The sequence below is a fragment of the Tachypleus tridentatus genome, chromosome 8, assembly GCF_004210375.1.
Source record: "Tachypleus tridentatus isolate NWPU-2018 chromosome 8, ASM421037v1, whole genome shotgun sequence".
NCBI classification, from domain to species: Eukaryota; Metazoa; Arthropoda; class Merostomata; order Xiphosura; family Limulidae; genus Tachypleus; species Tachypleus tridentatus.
This window is the reverse complement of record NC_134832.1, coordinates 82,447,150-82,470,480: the sequence shown is the minus strand read 5'-3', so window position 1 is coordinate 82,470,480 and position 23,331 is coordinate 82,447,150. Positions and strand designations below refer to the sequence as shown.

The following is a 23,331-nucleotide window of genomic DNA, read 5'->3' as shown; positions in this document are numbered from 1 at the left end:
GAGTCTTATTTTTGAAAACCCTGATGAGCTCCAGAAATTTCCCAATAAAGTATCAGACACACTCGCAGGTGGTCATGCACACTACTTGGTAACTCGTAAGAATACAAAGAAAACAAAAACTCGTGCCTAGAGTTGAAAGTTCAGTCTCCAAGATAAAGAGTTCTCCAGTCTCTACAGTCGTTGTGATTTAGAACGACTGCATTTACTTGTTTTCTTCTTCAATGGATAAATAATAAGCGCATAAAGTGCCCCTAATAAAGCCATTTTTCCCAGTTTCTTTTCTCCATCTCACATGATAGTAAAGAAATGTCTTAAAACTAAATGTTGATGAAATATTCTAGCATAATAAAAATACTCTAAAGAAAAGCACTCAGAAGCAACCATGGAAATATCACAGCATTAAAAAAACCTTGTAATCCTTCCACGTTCAACTGCAGCTATGAATGCTACTATACATTAAGGCTTCATACGTTTTCATATCGTTAGCTTTGACGTTTACTACACTTGATATGAAAAAAGTTACAGCTATTAAGAAAATAATCCATAGGCAAACATGCGAGCATCCAATCTTATTATTATTATTTCCTTATTTCACGCAGCAAACATTATTTAAACCGGACTAAGTACTTAAAGAAAGCATCGTTATCAGAGTAGGCTAGCCTAAATCTTACTAAGGGATCAGGCAAGACTTTTAATTTTCTTTATGAACATATATATGTGCATCTACCTTATTTCATCACCATGCACCAAATACATTTTCATATCATCATCAATTCCAGGATGTCACCAGTATGGTTAACTGGGATTATAATGTTAAAAAGTAATTCAAAAGTACAATCCACTACTGAAACATTAACAAAAGATCCTCTTAAGAGCCCATTTTCAAGCGGAAATGTCTATAGAACGTTAATCTCGTCTGCTACGCTATTGGGTACTAGAATAGCACGTCATTGATCTCATTAGCACGAGGAGGTCTATTAAATGCCTTTAACATTTATTCCTGATAAGCATTCTGAGTGCTAAATCACAATAAAACTTTTATCTCAAAGTCTTAATTAAGTGGTAGGAGAACTGATGGGAGGAAAACATCCAAGTGAAACGTCCTGTGAACAAAAGTGAATGATAAAGTATCTTTCAGCTGTGTTTCTCAATGTCTAAACCCCACCACCTACAGAACCGTTCAATAACGACCCATAAAATTCCTCATAAGAACATTATTCCAAAATGATCAGATTATAAGATTATACAGTGTATTTGTTTATATAGTTATTCTGTTTCTTGAACTGAGTTTTTGGTTTAATAATCCCCCCCACATAACACCTGGCCTTTCATTACTGTGAATGTCAGTAAGCTTTCAATCTCGCATAGTAGTTCTTTAATAAACTCACTTGTGACATATCTATTAAAAAAGTACTGTACAAAACCTATTAGCAATCAAATAAGTTCTCTTCTGGAATAGTTTTGAACGTGTCAGAAAAACCGCGTATGCAAAGGGATTAATGTGCACAATTCAAAAAAAGAAAATTTTAGAGAATTTTCAGAACCTAACTTTCCGAAAACTTATTGAAAACTAAAAGAAAATGCAAAATACTAAAGGTATCGAAACAATATTCTACTTTTATTAAAATTCTTTGTTTAAGGCTATCAAAGGATAACTTTTTTTCCCCAAAATAATGTGCATAATGTGTGTGTTACTTACTGGAATCATAAACACTTTGTCTTAGCTTTATAATCCTTTAAACAAAACATTTTACAATGACGAGTGAAAAAATCAGTTAACATTCCTGTGCTATTTTTGAAAGTTCAAATTTGTGTAATACTGATGATCAATGTGTACGCAATTGAATCCTAAAAAGTGCTGAAAGGCACAACAGTTTATATTAAATGCCACATAAAATAACCATATGTAACAATAAAAACTGCGTTACACTTCATTCAGTTTGATCAGTTCATAAATGATGTACAAACGCGGTATGACAAAAAAAAAGAGACGCCAGTAATTCGTGAAAAGTATTTTAACATCCAACTTTCACTTGTTACTTGATGTCATACCATAGAGTAAGGAAAGCAGTCATTAATACTGTTTAAGTATTACCGAAAGTAAATCGAAACATCAGGTAGGGCCATTCAACAGAAATCCGTAAAGAAAACTACATAATTTCTTACTTGTTATATAAACTTTCTTTAGTTTCATGTATTTACAATGAACTTGGTTACATTCTCCAGTACCCCTGCCAAACCGTTTTTCCTTCAAACCACAATACACAACAGGAAAATTACACATACACAATGCCAGTAAAAATGAAATCACGAAAGAAACGTTTGTCTTTATGTCGGTGGCCTAACTCGACGAAAATCAACAAAACAAAAGGAAGGAACTTGTGGGCACGGCTATTTTATATCCTCAATCTAAGCTTCTGGTAGAGCGACTTCAACTAATTTACTACTAGCCCTGCACCTTCCGCTCCCTGCAGCCCCGGGAAGCACACAATTAACATACAATTCAAGTCTCTTCGTTTCCGCCCAAATAACTAGTCCTCAGTATTTTTTTCAGTTTTTGCTCTACCCAGCGATACAAGTGGGGTTCGGAAACGAACCTGTTTTCTACTATAGTGGAATAGTGAACGCGCAGCTGAATAACTTCCATATTTAATCTGAGTACCAGTGCAAATTCCTACAAGTTGAAAAGGGTTAGAACAACATCAAAAGAAATAGTTTGATCCTTTTATCATATTATACCATACTTTAGTTACAAGTCATCCAGATTACCTGTTTTTAATTTTTACTCGTTTATCTCAAAACTGCGTGTAAACTATTTTACCAAAAATTATTTCCTATAACCAGTTAGGAGAGTTCTAAACTCGGTCCACTTCTCTCAATAAAAGTAAAATGTTTATTTAAACAGGATCAATACGTGTGCGTGTACACCTTCGTTTTCTAATGTCCTGTTAAATCTAGTTCCTATAAACGTATAAGGAAATTAACTTATAGTATAAGTATATAAGTATAAACTTAGTCAGTTTATTTTATGAATGGGGTTAAATCACTCCAAATTTATATTTTCGTGAAGAGCTCAACTCATTTGCTTCTCGTTTCGAATTATAAACTGTTTGAAAACACCAATTCTTAAAAATAAACCTAATTCACCTTTTGTTTATAAACCTTCAGTATCATATAACGGTACACGCCTAATTAATTTCTTATTTCGGTGTATAAAACAGTTTTAGTGTCAACATCTAATATTAGGACAAACTTACTTGAAACCTACTTATATGAGGTAAGAGCAGTATTTATTTAATATGCACGTATACAGTGCGATAGTATGATTTAATTTAAGCAGATGTTTAAAATGTATTAGCTACCCATCAAGGACAAAGCAAGTATCCTTAAAACGTGTATATATATTAAAAACGTAATTTAATGAACGATGAAACTATATGTGTAGAGCTTTCTTATGGGGTATTTATGTAAAAAAGATCTTGAAAGTGCGTACATAACTTAATGTTTACAATGGTAAGATTTCAAACTACTACTTTCAGGTATATCACCAAGGCTACTATTAAGTTGGCATGTTTTTATGCAGAGAAATTTCCTAAAACAATATAAAAAGTTACATTATGAACATCTCTTGTAATTACAGCATGATAATAAAGTTTAAAACTGAAAGTCTAATACTAACAACATACACTTTTGTGTGTTGTAATAATGAGAATTACATATCTTGCATTTTTCTCCCTTAAAACAGATGCATCAGCGACTCAGCAAGGTTCGATTTGTTTTGTTACAACATGCTCTCATGTATTATATTTTCCTCGCGAATAATTACGAACGACTCTTTACCAAGAACAGTTTAAGGAACATATGAATTACCACACACAAAAACACCTGATTGAAACTGAATAGGTCAATTAGAAGCTGTTTTTGATAAACATACTGAAAAATCATACTTCAAACCTTGAAGCCCCAGCCACCGGTCAGACGCAATTTATCTAAAACAATACTGTAAGAAAATAAGGGAGAGATAAAAAAAAAACGTTTTGTCGTTTTCCAAATCAATCATCTGCTACTTCTCCTCTCCACTGTCAACAAGTGACCGATGATGATGATTGGACCTGGTAGGATATCTGAATGTCCTGGAGAGGCAATTGTCAGTTCCCCTTAGCTATACCCATTTCTTACTTGTCATTTTGCCGTATCTATTAAGCGGTATTTATACCAAAGCCTGATATCCGGCAGTCTTTCATCACAACTGACACTACTTATATCTCACAATGCTAAGCATCGCCACGGACACGTGACATCTTTAATAAATTTCAATTCTGACAAAGAACCGCTAGTACGAAAATGACTCTTGAGATAATAATAAATATGTGTTTTTCGCCATTGTTCTGAACAGACATGGACAATTTCCCATGTTTAGGAAAACGATAGGAAACGTTCAAGCATTTGTTTTCACGAAAACGGAAATAAAATTTTTGTAACACATTCTGGTATTTATACAAGATTTTTTTTCTTTTTAAATAAGTATGATATAAGAATGACAATGCCAAAAACTGCAGAAACAAAGTAGGGAAGACTACACAAAAGCATAGACAAATTCATATATAAGTACCATATATTTCCTCCAAGAAAAACTTATCTAAAAGTTAAATTCCTTTCATTTGCATGGACCCAGCTTTGAATCAAACCATTTAAACTAAATAATGCTATAAAGTCTTACAATATCTACTTGTCTTAAGCTTGTATGAAGGAATCAGTATTCGCCTGGCATGATGAGTTGTCTCGATGCACATCGTGTGTTAGTAAAACACCATATTTCTGTATTCCTCAAATTAAAATACAAAGTGCGTAAGTCATCTCAACAACTTTAAACATTGGTGAGCTAGTGATTCTGAGACTGGAATCAGAAGAATATTTGGCCGTTACGTTACTAGCTAATTTAGAGATGCTATTTTCTGGCCCACCTGAAGCTTTTGAAAACTTCGAAAATCTACGTTAGGTGCTTATAAAATCTCTTACACTGTTATAAAATATATTTGAGACTATAATGAGTAATTCATAATATGGACGGTTATTATTTCCCGGCCCACCCTTAATACTATGCCTAATAATATACTGGCATTTTCTATCCCCGCAACAGAGCGCGGGGATCAAAGGTCCCCTCATGTTCCATAGAAGCTCCAATACATTGATAAGCTTCTCCATTGTTTCTGCAATTATTTCTATGCTTATCTCAAGGGTAAGAAGGGGTTCGTATGCATTATAACTCCCGCTCGTGACACCTAAATACATATGCCAAGTTCGGTCTTCGAACACGGTTCCACTGACACCACCAAAATCCCGAAGTTCAGTAGCAGAAACATAAGATCCGATGCCAAATTTGGATTCAGCGACTCTGAAAACCTACTTCTAGACTCCCATTATCCCTGGGTGACCTTCATGGCTCGTTTTAGTCCCATAAAGGCCACTCATAATAAGGGCACCTGAAATCCACCCCAATTCGGCCTGCCAAATTTTATTCTGCCAGCTCCAAAGCTATGTGAAACGTTCGTGGACGAACAAAAAATAACTCGCACACAAAGCGAATTAGCGAAAGACAAACGCACAAAGTTTCCAAAATTACTCCAGCTGATCGACCACCGCACTCGAGAAAACCATGGGGACAATGACGTGAAACTCGGTGAGGATCAAGTTCACCATGAGGAAAATAAAAATGATCAAAATTTGTATCATTTCGTTTGTTCCTATTAAATTCTGTTATGGAAGATGAATGCTTATTTTATATACACAAACATATTTCCACAGTTTTGCTAAGACCCCACCTCGTTCACGCGATTTACAAAATGACAACACTGAGTTAAATAACGTAAATTTAAAAATAAAAAAGCAGTGTTCCCATACAACCCATGTTCAGCATACACCACTAACAGTAGAGATTGGACTGCTTTTGCACTTTTTGTTCATTCTCAATGTTTATTTATTCGATAACCAATGATTACGCAATAATTCCAAATAAACTCTATGTTCAGAAACATGCACGTCTCGTTTATTTATTTTTAAGTCAACTTTGAGAAATCCTAATTTTTTAAAGCAGGCTGCGTTACGGAAAGTATAAAAATATCATTAACTGCTTATTCTTGTGCTAGGAAATGTCTTAATGACATTGTTATAATGGGAACATTTTTATATGGTTCTCGAATAAATCTTTATCCGTGTTTGCTATCCAATACTAATATCTGCTACTTTTTCTACAACTTATTTCAGTTTCTTACGATGTGATTATCCAATGTTAAACAGTTCTTAAAACAATGAGTACCACAGACTAATAATTTAGTAACTCTTAATAGAAAACGGCAAAAACTTTAATATAACCTTTATATAAGACAATCTCTAAGGGCTAATGTTTACCAATAAGTAGCAGTTTCAAAAGTTTCATGAGTTTTGTTAAGAAAACTGCACATCAACAAAATAATGGCCAAGCCAAGAAACAAGAAATTATAGTTTATTCAGAAAACTGCAGATAGCCTTTCCGACAGCACTTTTTCTCATATTTTATAAGAGCAAGACTTAAGCCTAACCTTATGGGTTTCTTAAAACAACAAAATGAAAAACTATTTATACTTAAAATGTAATAATAATAATAGCATATTCGTTTAAAACATTAATTTTAATCAGAACAAAACACTAAAAGAAATTTACAAGTTTTTTGTGTTTTTTTCAAATTCTTTGATAAAGCCTTTTAGACTACAGTTCTGGCTGAACATCTATCAAGCTATGAATTTGTTCATTGTATGAGATACAAAGATGTCACACTGAGCAACAAAGGCACAAGAACAAAAACGTTATTAAGAGTAGTTTAGTTTGACTTAGACTAAAATACGTGGCGTCACAACAACAAAGTTATTTTCGCTCAGTCTCTCTTCCGATTTGCGCATGCGCTTTTTACTCTATTTGGAATAGAGTCCTGAATATTTCTGCACATATTGATGTTGCTTATGTAGACATTATACGCACGACAGAACAAAAATCGTTAAAAGGTAGGACAGACTGGTCTTTACTATACCTCTACTCTGATGAGTAATTTTGTCTCGTAGTATGTTGATCTGGTAGACTGCTCCAAACTCTTCAAATATTTTCTTAAGATCATTTTCATCCCAGGATCTTGGAATTTGGCCCACGAACATCTTAATAGCGTCGGGGTCGGGCTGTTCATTATGAGGGGAGTTCATTGTTCTGCAAAATAACATGCGGCTATAAATATTTTTTATAACACGAGTAATTAACTTCAAACTCGTTATTTAAAATTCATTTTATGCAGTTCATAACATTATACAATAGTTACATTCGCATAGCCGTCCCTTATCTGAAGTAACTCATAAGAATGAATGTAACTGGTCAAAAGTACCAAAGCACCCATCACCAACTTTTGAACAGTTTTGCCTGACCAAATAATACGATTTGGCTGTCATCTCTAATGGAAAACTCAAGGCCCCCCAAGTCCACAACACGCATCTGAGGCAACAGGACACAAAACATCTTCTATATCTACAAATTGGGAATACAAACCACTAGAACAGGGGTCGGCAACCTCCTCCTATAATATGAAACACCTACAATGCTATTTTCCCAAAACACGATAAAGAATGACACTGATTACAATACACAGTAACACAATACACCCAACGAACACTAACGGCTACAAACTGAATATCCAGTATATTAAAAACTACAACTTCACTTCCGTTAAATAGTGGTGACAGCATTGTTTCCAAGAGCAAATACAGGCAGTAATTAATTAATCAATAGATAAAATTATAAAATTAGAATAGCCAACATTCGCGGGCGAATGCAACATGTTTTCACCACACAATCCCAAAATGGCCAATTTTGATCCTATAAGAATCATAAAATACAAAAATTGAAAACTATCTATATCATTGTTTGGGACCTCAAGGTGTCTTTGTACCAAATATCACGTAAAATGGACGAATACACAACCTAAAATTACGGTCTTCGTGACATAGTGGTCCCCTTATAACAAATAAAAATGAACAAGTCCAACACTTTTCCTTGTCAATGTGTGCTGCCTGTAGAAAAGTATCTTTGTGTCACATTTCAGGTAAAATCGTTAAAATAAGGCTAAATAATCGACCAAAACTCCTAATATTATTGGTTTATTTAACCTATTGACCCCATTAAAATTACCAATAAAATGGATATATCCATATTTTTGTACATATGTGCACGTAATCTGTAGAAAACTATCTTTGTAACAAATTTTACGCAAATAATTGCATTGCTGTTTTTTGTGAACTCCCTTTTAAAACCAAGACTCAAAATTGGCAAATATATTTTTTGTCAATGTGTTGACCGTATGAAAATTTATATGTACCAATTTTCATCTTGATTGCTGTAAATATGACCGGAGCCCATTTCATTTTTGAGTTCTTTAATTTTTCACCCCGTAAAATCTTTTAAACAGTCGTTTGAACGTTTTTAGATCTGTGGAGAAATGAGGGAATGGCGGTCGAAAAGTGTTCAGAAGGAGGAGGAAAGAAACAATAGAAACAGTCACTCTGTGAACAAAAAAACTACATACACTCCATTATTGGGATCACTCTGTAAATACAAAAACTACATACACTCCATTATTGGGATCACTCTGTAAACACAAAAACTACATACACTCCATTATTGAGATCACTCTGTGAATAAAAAACTACATAAACTCCATTGTGGTCACAACATTATATTTTACCCATAAACAGTAATATTACGATAACAAATACAATAGCTATCTGCACTGTGTCCACCACAGGTATCGAAACCCGATTTTAGGGGTACAAACCTTCATACTGGTGGGCTGCAGTAACAGTAATGCGATAAATACGTAATTTCAAATTACAATCAAATCAAGAAGTGATTAAAGTTTTTACGCGTCTACTTTTAAAATAAACTGAGGTACCCGTCCTTTGTTCAAGTTACGAAATTCAAAAATTGTGGGGGTGAAGGGGGGGATGGATGCTATGACAAATAACACAAATCTCTTAACTTTCACACCATTTACTTATATTGTTATAGTAATCACTATCACCACACCAATAAGGTTTAAGAACTCAAGATGTATGCACATAAAACATAGTAACTGTTGTGCGAATGTCAAAATGACTTCGTATTAAAAGATAGTGGCCAATGTAGAGATGCTTCCTGTTACGTGATTTCAACATCCATCTATTAATTGTCCTTCCACTGTGTTTCACGTGATTAATCAATTGACGGTGGGTCATTGGCCACAGAAGTAGAAAAGTCACAGTTCAAACTTGGAAGTAGGTACAACTTAACAGGTAGTCATATCAGTCATTCTTACGGTGTGCATTTCTTGTCATTACATTATTCTGTAGAGTTCTAGCGTACTTTCTGACAGATATCAGACGTTTATATGACATCTCCCACAATTTGTGTATGTTGTCTTATAAAAAATATTTTTTTATACATTAGGTCGTAACGCCATCTATGAATGGCGTTAGCGCTAAATTACGCCAAAGATGATAAATGCTCAATAATAGCAGTAATGACGGAGGGTTGTTAACCTGCCATTTACATAACCCTTGTTCAAAACTATCATCCTACAAAGTTTGTTTCAGAATAGTCAAATGACTAGTAGTAGTCGCATGACGGAAACAGTATTTTTGATCTTCATATATATATATATATACACCAGTTTCGGCATGAGTGCCTCTACTATTAACGATACTTTCGACTGTAAATCCAATAAGATTACGAGGTTTTGACCTATGTACTAGACGTTTAAAACTAGCATAATATTCATTTTTCTTTATTTCCTTTTTTTCGTTAAATATATATATATATATATAGATAGATTTAAATAATAATAATACAAAATATATAAAGAAAATAAAAAAAAAACATAAAAAGGGAAACTCAAAACAATACATGGACATTGCCCTGAAAAGGGCGGAGTGCTGTGGTTTACTCTGGCCCTAAATCACTACAACTGCAACATAGCAGTAACCGACATGAATGTTAGGGATAGAAAATGAGGTGTTTTGCACCTGACCCTCCTGGGTATCTAAAATCCAACATACCCAAACACCCACAAAGAAGAAGCGAGGTTTTGTCAACTTAGGAGATTTAGATTAACTCTAAATCCACATACTAAGCTAATAATGCAAAATAATGTTATTAAAAGTATAGTAATAAATACAAACTGATATGTATTGAACATCCCCATCAACAAAAGCAGCATTAAAGAACATAGTAAAATAACAATGCAAAATATTTATAATAATAAAAGTGCAAAAAAAAAAAAAAGGAATAAAAATACATGTATTAAACATTTCAACCGACACTGCCAAGAATACTGTTCTAAAATATCAAGACAACCTATCTGAAACAAAATAGATAACACGTACACAAGATATGAACAGAAAATATTGTACACAGATAACTTATCCCCAATAAGTGGTGTGTGTGATTGAAAGTGATATTGAGAAATGACGCGATAGTAAACTAACAGTGTACGGACTGGCAGTTTTATAAGGACAAAGAACATGTTATAGTGAATAACCAGGTCTTATAGTTTTAGATTACAACATTACGGCTAAATGTTATTTACACACGGATCAAACCTTCCAGCATAAACAGTCTCAAAAGATAAACAACAAGGAATAAAGCCCACAAAAGACTTGTTGAAGCAATCCATAAAAGTAATTATCTTACAGTAAAATAAATGCTAGCTATTTAGTAAACGATCATTCCAATAACAAACCATCTGGAACGTAGGTAAGAAGTTTTATATACTTAAAATTACATGAAACATACTCATCAGTGCTAACTACACAAGTAATTGACAACACACTGCATCACTGACAAATCAAGGGCTTCATTCATACTTTTCGTGGCATACAGTCACATTATAATGACGACGTTAAAAACTGCAAAACATTAAGCACTAAAAAATGTTTATTAAACGTGGGACGTTTATGACTGGTCTTGCATGTCACCACTGTCATTCCAAGCATTTCAAAGCTAATATGTTGTTTACTATTAATTTTCAGTAGCGCCCAAACTATACGCTTGAGGAGTTATTTTGCCGTGTTTTCGTACAGTAAAACATATTGCAAGGTTTTATTGTCTTTGATAAAACATTTTTTTATTTACATTTTATATTTGATCTCCCTTTTTTAATTTTATTTTTTTTAATAGAAGATACTGCACTTATTTCACATAATTCTGATATTTGTAAAACGGGAAAGAGCCTCATTATTATTAATAATGCATGGTTAATGTTTTTGTTTTTTTTAATAAAAGATATTAATGGTTAAATGTTTCAATTAATCAATGATTAGCTCGTTACAATGATTACAAATTTTAAATATTTCTCACAAGGTAAAAACTTTTGTGTTATTTAGATCATACCATCAATTAAACTACAGCTTGTTAATCATATAAACACCACCTAGACCTCTGCTTTTACACAGCTTGGAGATAAAGATCACAAAATATTTTTATAATGAATTTGGACATTCCTCTCATTATTGTTTATTTTAGATGAAATTATGACCTTGTCTATATTATTATTTAATGTCGTGCGTAATTTTGGAACGATTGCAGTAAAACTTCTCTCTACACTAGCTGGAAGAATAATTTTCACAGACTCAGATGTCTACCTCCGCCACTGAAATACGGAGGTTATGATTTCATCCGTGTGTGTCTGACAGCAAGATTTCTCGAAAATAGGTGAACGGATTTAGAAGAAAGTTGATATGCATCTGGAATATGACCAAACTTAGAAATCAATAGTTTCTGGAAGGTTAGGGTCACAAAATAATAATAATAAACTACATCTGTCAACATATGGACTGATTTTGCAGATTATTTTTGCTCTAAAACTCAGTTAAAAGTGATGGAATTTTGATGAAGCCTGATAGACATATGTAGAATATTGTTTCTCATTGTCCTACCAAAAATAACCTGTGTTCGTTGATAAAGACGGACATACGGAGATGTTTTCATATTTTTGACCAATATGATCAACGCTGCATAGCGAAGGCTTGTGCTCTTCTGAGTGTCTTTAATTTCTAATGTACTTCTCCATCTATACACTTCAGCATTTCAATGGGTGAAGTCTCTGTACTTTGTGTTTTTCCTCCTTTCTCTAAGGCGTAAGCATCTAGTTCCTCAACGAAAACCAAAGCTGATTCAGGAAATGTACGAGTTTAAGTGTTTGATCATTTTATTTTTCGAAATACATTTTTATTGATTAATGATTAAATTAAAAATACGATTAACTGAATAATCAAAATCATGCACTAATAATAAAACAAAGCGTAGTGAAACAAAATAAGTAGAGATCCACTTTACATCCAAAAAAGATATTTAAATTCCTATGAAAAGCTGACCAAAAGCGTTACTGCAAAAAATATACATACAAGTTGTTAAATTCCTTAATATATGTACCGAATTTGTGAACATCGACAAAATAAATTTCACAGCTACCTATTCTCAAGTCCACTGACCATAATTTATGTTAAATTTCAAAACTAAGTTGAATATGAGATCTGCGACGATCACAAACAGCAAGAAAACCACTTAGACGGAATTTTATTCAGTGTAATGTTTGTAGTACTTGGAACAAGGGTACCGAAGGGCTTATTAGTTGATACAATAATTAAGCTTTTCAGCCTCGTTTTCCATTTTAAAGTTTCTAGAAACCACTTTGTAATAGCGTATGTGTTGCGTGTTAGCTTTATTGTTATCTTAGTATGGCATTTAAGGATTAGAAGCAGCAAACTCAGTGAGTTATTGAATCTTAATGAGCTTCAAGTTCTCTCTCTCTCTCTCTCTCTCGGTGTTTGGGTATTGTATGGTCGTACCCTGGAGGACAGGTTCTCTTTCACCTCTTCCTCCTCCCCGTACTTATGTGGTCTTGCAGTATTTGATAGTGATAGTTACTTCATTTTGGGTCAGAGTGTATATTACTCTGATCCTTTTCAGGGCAATATCCATGTATAATGAGCCTCAAGCCAACGTTTGGTTGTTTGTTTTTGAATTTCGCGCAAAGTTACACGGGGGCTATTTGCGCTAGCCGTCTCTAATTTAGCACAGTAAGACGAGAGGGAAGGCAGCTAGTCATCACCACACAACGCCAACTCTTGGGCTATTCTTTCACCAACGAATAGTGGGATAGATCATCATATTATAACACCCCCACGAATGAAAGGGCAAGCATGTTTGGTACGACGAGGATTCGAACCCGCGACCCTCAGATTACGAGTCGAACCTAGCAAAGCCGAGCCTACAACAACGTATTCTTACACATTTGATTCTACCAAGAACGTTTTAGACTATTACACTTTATAATATTACACTGCATGTAAATGTCTTACAAACTGCCGATTTTGTACAATTATAAACTTCCACACTGGCACAAACTATGTATACAAATATACAATTTGGAAGGATTATAAAATCACGAAATAACGAGAAGTTATATATTTATTTCAAAAACGAAAACACGTATTATTTGATAACAGTTTCATAATCATTTAAATTTATTTCGGTGATCAAAACATTGTTAATTTATAGTCTTTGGGCAAGTTAAAAACTAATTTTGATGCTTAAGTCTTTCAGATTTTGAATTACCATATGTTTGTTACAGTTTCTAACTACACGCTGGTGAAGCGCAAGGTATTGTTCGCTATATGAAACACGACTAACATCTTACAATGCAATTCTTTTTTCCTTATAATACATGTAGTTGTTCCATTTGGCATTTCAAACCATGATGTGTAAAACTTACCTTCCAGATACACTGTAAATATTATGACTAAAAAGTCAAAACAAACAAGTTATCGAGTTTTAAAATTTCTGAGGGTGGACAATCCTTATTCTGTTATAAAATACGCTGTAATTTAACCCCAGTTATCTGTTTGCACCTATTTTGGATGTTAGTATAATTATAATCTAGATCATGAAGTATCTTTATACTCCAGTTATAGCACATGCATAATTCAAAAATGAAACGTACGGAACGAATACATACGAATGTATATAATAAGAATTATTAATATAAGAGACACACTTAACGTGCGTTTGTTACTTATATTTTTGTTCATTTAGTTTTTTCTATGTGTTGCAGCTGCAGTCGAAAAATTGTAAAAAACAAACAAACAAAATGAAATGTGTATTTTGTTTCTCGTTTGTCATCCCACGTTATGAGTTTTAAAAGACTACTTTAATAATTAAAAAGATTGTGAAATTGACGTTATGAACAAGATACAATTACTTAGTTTTCTCTATTAAAAATTCATTTGATGCCTAACTTTCACGGATCTAGTTCCAACGAAATCTGCAGAAGATAAACACAAAAAATAACAATTATGGGGAAAATCGTATAAATTAATTAAAACAACATAGAGAAACCGCAAATAAAAATATTAAGGCGTAAAAAAAATACAAATCAAAACTTTATGCATTTCAACTTAATATATGCAAAAATATTCCTACTTAACGATACAAATCTCTACCCAACATCCAAAAAAGGGAATAAATTATTAAACATTACAACCATTACTGGGCATATTATACATGGGAAAATTCCTAGAGAACTTTCAAAATAGATTGGAAAATACTTTTTCGTATACTTGAAAAAATTTAAGAAATACGAAATAATTTCAAGTTACGTAAAAATAAAATTGAGCATTTCTTTTTCATTAAAATAACATTTTAAAATGGACATTTCTGTCGAATGTTTTGCGCTTGAACACAAGTCAAATTAACATTTAATAACGGAGAAGCAAATTACAAATTTTACTTCTTTGCATATATATCAAATGTTGAATTCAAAATGGATGAGAATTTTTTCAATGTTTTGCACGTGTGAATGAACATCTTAAAAAGGCTTGAAGATTTTATCGCTCCCTGTTGCATGTAATTCAAATGCAAATTTCAAACTAGATGTAGAACATTTTTTATAAAACTGCACAAGAATTATACATTGTTTTGAGACATTTTTGAGAATTCAAAGTTAAAGACAAGTGAAAAACGAAAAAATAATCAATCATGAACTTTGGATGAATTTAGATGAGAGCTGCTTTTGTGCATATGTGAGCAATTCCAATTAAAACCTTATTTTAAAAATGAAAAAAAGTGTACATAATTGAATAATTTTCAAAAACAGTCTGTTAAAAAGATTCGTTTCTAGTGTGTTTTTTCTATTGACGAAAAATTGCTGATAAACGCGCTAAACAGTTTAGTGTAGGTAAAATATTAAAGAAATATCAAGCCAATGAGTTTACATACAGCACGACTTTCTTTTCAATTAGGGTATACTCGAGTATAACTACTGTTAAATCCTACGTTATAGAATGATCATCAGATGACAAAGCAGAGGAAATGCAAGTCCATTATTCGCTTCACTGCTTTTCACATGCACAAACAGCTGATGCACACAAGTCGATTCCACGTTTTCCAGCAACACTTCTCAAGTCTATCGAATTTCTCTCCCGAGTTCTGCACGCTTGTCCCACGCTCGATTTCCTGTAATTTTTAGCATTCGAATGAATTCTCGTAGGTTTTTGTATTTCTGTTTCTCAGCTTTATTTTCCAGGAATACTGTTAAGACCAATAATGCTCTAACAGATAAACGGATAGAAGAACGCGCTCTTGCAAACTTCACCTTTTTCACGACAAGCAGTTTCTGTCACATCCCAGATAACTTAACAGTATACATATTATTGAGATGCAAATGCCAGGATACACACACCAAGAAATTATGTATATTTTTCGAAAATCCAAATTTCTCCAGTTATTAAATCAAAATTACTTCCATATTTAAGTAATATGCGGCAACCAAGTAGAAGAGTGGACCGTTTCCATTCAGAACCTGAATGTGCACCTTGTTTGTTTGTTTTTTGTTTTTTTATGAAGAGCAAGTTCCGTAACTCACCTACACAACACAAATCGGCTCACCTCGCAGACAAGTTTCGACATTCACACTTACTACATAATCAACCTATAGGAGAGTTGTGTCTATAATATAAATATGAGGTACACAATACAAATGAATTTATTTTTACTTTCAGAGTAATAAACATAATGACGCATCAAAATATTGTCAGTTTTATAATTCTAAAAAAATTTAAGTCCTTGCATTATAAGATTAATGCGGATGACCAAAACAAAACTGAAATGTTATACATACGTTCTTAAAACCTGAACTTATAACGTATTCAATGGATCTAGTGATCATTATAGGAAGTGATTGCTAAGGCTAGGTTTGATTAAAGGTTATCAATGTTCATCATTCACTCCACTTTACAGTTTTTAAACTAGTTTTAAACAAAACCATCAAATGTTTCCATTTTTGTCGAGTTAAACGGTCTTATACGCGATCTATCTCAAATCCCCCCATATTATATATATATATTCACCTTTAGTGCTGAATACAAACTAAGAAAAGGTTTAAGCAGAAACTGACACACCAACTGATTAATTAACCTAATGCCCTAATTCTCGAATGGCAAAGTGAGAGATCCTTACATACGTTTTTAACATCCAAATGAATTTACCAATTCCCAAGCTACCAAAATAAAGTGGATCACTTTCTTCAGTTTATTCTCTTTTACAATTTATTTTTATTCCCATACGTAATTCAGATGCTGGTTAGTCTAAAATACCCTTTAACCATCACGGGGTTCCAAGAAAACCTTATGGTTCACAGAAGCAATCCCAATGTACGATCAAGTTCTTTCGTTATCTTCAGTTACTTCTTAAGGAGAGTTCGTGTTCGAAAGTAAATCCATTAGGAAAATACGTCCGTGGTATCTATCTCAGCCATGTTTGATTTGTTCAATGTCCCTGAAAACCTTCTATACCAACATTATGCCTGGGTGATCTTCCGGGTATATTTTAGGTCCCTTTCTTCTTCATTATGGCAGATATTTAGATTATATAGGGGTTTGTTACTGTTGTTTTGGTAAGGACACCCCCGTATCACTCCGAGTTCACCTGCCAAATTTAATTCTGCTAGCTCCAAAACTCTGGGAATTTGCAGAGAAACACATTCACAAATTCACAACATGAATAAATACACGGTAAAGGTTCGTTATAGTGTATTAAAACAATTTTGATAAACCTATATAGTGGTAAGTTATTGTTATTACATTCATCAAGCAATGCAAAGTGAAAAAAATAAATTGAAAAAAACATTAACACAATCTAAAATTAAAAGACAAATGTATGTTCACATAACAAATATTGGAATTAAACAGACATCTTTTATAAAGTAAAAACAAATATTTTTATTTCTACTTATGTTCTTGAAGTATATGAGAATTCTCATCCGACTGTAATGAATAAGAATATTCAAAAACCCATTATTACTGATACAAATAAGATTTTGTTTACCATTTGTGCTCATTCTCAAAGCAATTGTCATCAGATGTGTGCATAAAGAACATGTTTATTATTTTCCCAAAACAAAATATTTCACGTTATAAATAAAAAATATAAATATTGTATATTAACTAGCAAACATTAGAGAGAAAAAGTTTATAAACTATCAAAGAAAATAAAAAATTGCAGCATGATTCAAAATTTAGCTACTCCAGAACAATATGCAAGTTGTTTTCATTTTATCTGTATCAAATTAATATGAGAGCATATGCAAAAAATACACTAGCATGGCAAACAGATTAAAAGGTTTTCGTACTGCAACGCAAACACTATCCATACTAAAAACAATAAAGTGTAGGATTGACTATTTTGGGTTTGGTTTTTATAGGAAAAGTTTGTTTGTTTGTTTGTTTTGTATTTCGCGCAAAGCTACACACAAGAGCTATCTGCGCTAGCTATCTCAAGTTCAGCAGTAAGACTAGAGAGAAGGCAGCTAGTCATCTCCATCCGCCGCTAACTCTTGGGCTACTCTTTTACCAACGAAGTGGGATTGACCGTAACTTGATAACGCCCCCACGGTTGAAAGGGCGAGTATGTTTCGTGTAACGGGGATTCGAAACTGAGACCCTCAGATTACGAGTCGAGCGCCTTAACACGCTTGGCCATGCCTGACTATTTTGGGAGCCACCATGAATATATTCTTCATTTTATAATTTCTTTATTACACGTTAAGCAAATTATAGGAACAGCAGCAACAAAATTTAAAGACTTGTACCTTTTAAAGAAGATACAAAGAACAATAATCCTTCAATGTTTGCTATTTCAGAACTATCTTATATATTATAATTTATCTCGGACAAGTCTCCGATTTATTATATTACGTACGTAACGTATTAAGCTTTCAAATAACTGGAAACTTAAATTCGTATTTAAAAGTTAATTAAATGTCGAAATGCGTCAAATTTATATTTGCTGACAAGTTCGGTGTACACTGTTTTCTTTCTTAATATCAATATATTTTAATATTAAAACAAAATAAAATTTATAATAACGGTTATCACAAATAGTTAAAAATATTGTTTTCATATACAATATACTGTGTTTTATTTCATCTGGAACTGAGCGACCAGGTCCACAACGAGCAAATTAATTTTAAGTTGATATTGTTACACCTTGCTCAAGCTAGCTAGCTAGCTTGGCTGGCCTTACACCGCTTATAAGCTGATTTTTTACCTACGAAGGTATTTAATGTACTCGTAGAAATACTAACGTTAGAAGTTAAATCTCTGAAGTTGAACAGTTCGTAATTTTTGAAATCTATAAAAGTTCCTGGTCAAATATCCGAGTTTTCCGATTAATGAGTGTTTATCTCAGTTATAGCTGGCCAACAATATTTTATGACTGTCTCTTGGCTAGCTTTTATACCAACAAGGCGATAATCTCGAACGTTAAATAATATTCCAAGACATGCTAGTGTTTTCGCAAAACATATAGTTGATTTTTGCACTCGAGAATATTCTACAAATCTAGGGAACAGGCGGGACTTGCACACAATACACATTGAGCAATATAATAAAATACATTACACTGGAACAAAGATAGGTATTAAATTAAATGTGTAAAAGTAGTTCAATTACAATGCCAATTGTCACTTCAAGAAAAGAGTTAAAGACAAAATCACAGAAGAACGACAACATAAGCAGTAGAAATGTATTTTTCGATCAAATCGACTGACAATTAGTAGAAAATTCACTATTAAGACACAATATCACTGCTATACATAGATCGTTTACTATCAGTCAGATATTTCTGGACACGCAAAAATTAGCCACCGCGAAGATATAAGATTTTTTTGTTTCAGTGCAAAGCTGAACAACAGGCTCTGTCAATGAAACCAATTTAACGTTGCAAGGCGCATAACAGATACGATAAATATTTTTAACTTATAAGGTTTGGCTATTATTAAAACCAAAAGCTTTACAACGTACTATCTGTGCTCTCCCTCTCTCTCGGTGTTTGGGTATGATATGTTCATACCCTGGAGGGTCAGGTTCTCTTTGACCTCTTCCTCCTCCCCGTACTTATATGGTCTTGCAGTATTGAAATTTGTTATTTTATTTTTAGGTCTGAGTTAACTGAATATTATTCTGATCCTTTTCAGGGCAATGTCCATGTATAGTGGTACATATACGGTTGTTATTTTGCTTTATCAGCAGGATGTCACGTTTGTTGCTGGGACTTTTTTAAACATTAATTTTATTATTTTTTATGTTTAAAATACCAATTGACTGGGGAGAGATATTTAGGACTAACTTCATGTACGAGGTACCTTTCTAGTTCGCATAGTAATTTTTATCGAAGTACGTTATTGTACTATGTAGGAGTCTATCTGATGTATGTTCGAATATTTGTGTATGAATTGAGATGATATAGCTCCTGGAACTATGTATGCTGTTGTGAGGAGTAGTTTGGATTGTTTGTAGTTTGGTTTTTATTATTTTATTGCTTACAGTTATCCATGCTGGAGCTGCCTAATCTATTATTGGTCTAATACATGTTTTATAGATTTTTATTATGTTGTCTGTAGATGCTCCACTGTTTATGCCAGTTAAGACTCCTAGCATAGTTAGTTCTTCGCCAGACCTTATTTTTAATTTCGTTGTCATGATTAATCCAAGTTAATTTTGAATCATAGGTTAGACCTAAACATTTTGCCGATGGGGCAGTCTGAGGTAATGTGCCATTCATATATAGTTCTGGCTGTTGTTTTTTGTGTTTTGTCAATTTCGTAAAGATTACGAGTTGTGTTTTTGCTGTTTATTTTTATTCTATATTTTTAACAGTATTCACTTATTCTATTTAGTTGCGGTTGGATGTTGGTGGCTGCTATTGTTGGTGTTGCGGTACTTTTCCAGGCTGCCACATCATCTGCAAACTGTGAAGAGAACCCATGATTTGGATCCTTCAATGGCATATTGTTTACATATATGATGAAGAGTATGGGGCAAACCACCACTCCCTAAGGGACACCAGCTTCTGGAGTAAAGTACTTAGAAAAGGTACCCTCAACATTCACTCTACACTTTCTATTTTCCAAAAAGTTAGATAGCTAGCGAATAATTCCACGCGGTAGTCCAATTTCATTCATTTGGAACCTTAGACCATCGTGCCATACAGTGTCGAATGCTTACTCGATATCAAGGAAGCAACCGACAGTGCATTGTTTTTTATTGAAACTATCTATTATAGTTTCGGTTAATCTAATTAAATGATCTGTTGCTTGTCTAAATTTTCTGAATCCATTTTGTTCTTTTGGTAATTTTAATGTTATTTCCAAGAATGTGGAGAGTCTGTTGCTGATTCTTTCGAGAATTTTGCCCATACAGCTGGTCAGGCTGATTGGTCTATTGCTATTAAGTTTATTTGCTGGCTTTCCTTCCTTATGGAACATTAATATATTAGCGAGCTTCCAAGAAACTGAGATGTACCCTGAGGATAGAGATAGATTAAAAAGTGTTTTTAGGTGGTCAAACAATTTCGGAGTTCCCTTTTTAGAAGGATGGCTTGTATTTCATCTTCACCTGGAGATTTGTTTTTGTTTTATTGCTTCAAGTAGTTCTTGTAGAGATATTTCTTTCGTTAGTATCGTGTTTTCATAGTTTGTAATAGGTCTTGTGTTTGTCTCAGTTATGTTCATTGGAAAAATTGGTTCAAATTGTTTTTTATTGTTTAATATATGGTTGGTGACTATTGTAGAAATATGTATTCATATCTAGATCAGAGTGAGTTTTAAATGTATTTTAAAATTGAGCTTTGAAAGCTTCGGCTTTTTCTTTATTTGTGAGTGCTATTGTATTATTATGTTCGAGTGCAGGATATTTCTTTGCGACTGTATTATCGTTGATGAGTCTTTTAAGGTGTGTCCAAAATTTTTTGGGTCAGTTTTATCGTTTAGTTTTGAGAAGTTGTCCCATTTATCTTGTTTTGTTTTGTGTTCTGAAGTGATTTCTTATATTGTTTATTTTAATTTTGGTTTCTCTGTCTCTTGTTATCATGTACTGTCTTCTTAATTGTCTTCGTTTTTTGATTATGGTGATGATTTCTGTGGTGGGTTTCCATGTGTTGTTTGTTGTTTTATAGTGTTGTTTTTGGTATTGTTTTCTTGGCTGCTTTCTGAAGGCACTCCGTTGTTTGACAGTAGTTATCCATTTCAATATGGGTTTTAACTTCTTTTATAACGTTATTAGGTAAAAGGTTGTTTAATTCCTGTTTATAATTTGGTCAATTTGCTTTACTGTAATTAAAGTTTTCTTTCCTGAAGGTTATATTTTTATGGGGGACTAGATCGAAGACGCAATATATTGGTAGGTGATCACTATCAAAATCTTTTCCCACCTGGAATTTTATTAATTTTTGGCTCAGATTATATGTGCAAATGCACAGGTCAAATATGTCACTGGAGTTAGTGGCATAGCTTTGTGTGTAGGGGTGGTATCGTTTAATAGGACTATACTGTTGTCATGTATGAACTGTAAGAGACTTCTTCTATTGTTGTTTATGCACCTGCATCCAAAGTTAACATTTTTACTATTTCGGTCTCCCATGACTATAGAGTTTTGGTTGTGGGAAAAGATGTTGTTGAGTAATGTTATATCTAGTTGTTTATTTGGTGAGCAGTATATTCCTGCTGCAGTTACTTTTGTGTTGTTTTATCTGTGCTGTCCCTCGAAGATAGCAAAAATTGAATTTTAGTGCCTTAATACTGCACACTTACCTTTGAGTATATGGAGGTCTAACGTAAGAGAAACAAAACTTTGCCTCATTACTTCATAACTATTTTCTTACACCGATCGAGTTTTTCTGTGATCCAGTTTAAACGTAAAGAAACAAGCGCCAGGTGTTAAGGCATATTACTTTTAATACTCAAAAAACTTAAGGAACTTTATTCAAGCAAATTAATTTAAAATCAGCTTTAAGTTACCAAACGTTTACATGGTTGTATTTATGGATCGTTGTCCGGATTGTTATTTGTTACAAAACAGTAAATCAAGATTATGTCATTTCTCCACCGCTATAAATGTCTTCTTTTTCTCTTTCACCAGGCAGAAAATGCTACATGAACAGATTGCTACACTTCAACAATATACTAAAGTAGTTAAACTCTGATGTACGTTACACTATTAAAGTTTCAGTTCTAAAATAAACAAGAGTTTCAACCTAAGTCATTGTATGTAATAAATCTATATAGTATAAAATCTAAGGCATAAAAATTTATAAGAGTAATAAAATTTATGTCGGAAATTTCAAGTTAATGCTTAAATCAAGCGGGAATAGATAAACGAGTCAGTTAGTGAATAGTTTTATTATCCATGCTCTAACATAGTACAAACCATAGAAACTGTATATAGCCGAGATTGAAGTTTTCTAAGTTTTAAAGATTATATGCAATCGAATTCGAAGAAGTTAAATTACGATCAGCCGGTCAAGTGAATAAACATGCTAAACCCAAAGCTGCCTATGATATATTCTTCGGTAACTCTTGAGAACAGTTACAAATCTTAAAAGAAATGAGATTTTAGAGAAAAAAAATTATTTCATTATTGATATCAAATTCGTAATGCAATAACAACTGCTCACTGTCATTAACTTTTTAATACACGAGTGGATTTTGACATGCCATCAAATCAGAATAATACAAGGAAGAAATTAACCAAAAACCTATATATACATTTGTGTAAAATGTTTCAGATGCCTTATCTTCAGCTGCTCCTAATTAAAATTATTTTTTTATTACGGTAGGATTTCAGAATCATGTTTTTATCGTTTACTCTTCAACTTCTAACAAAATAATTTACGTTGCTTTGAAACCAAACCCACATATTCTTCCCTGCGGAGTTTTATCTTAAGATTTCA

General features: G+C 33.1%; 1 protein-coding gene across 50 annotated transcripts in view; it reads right to left on the bottom strand.

Moving 5' to 3' along the window:
* Window positions 1-23,331, bottom strand: part of LOC143222798 (CUGBP Elav-like family member 2) — a 316,460-nt gene that overhangs the window by 213,563 nt on the left and 79,566 nt on the right. For all 50 annotated transcript variants that reach the window (XM_076449788.1, XM_076449785.1, XM_076449803.1 and 47 more), the window contains one exon: window positions 7,064-7,233. In XM_076449788.1, the coding sequence (XP_076305903.1) occupies window positions 7,064-7,233 (170 nt within the window). The remainder of the gene's footprint in view (window positions 1-7,063; window positions 7,234-23,331) is intronic.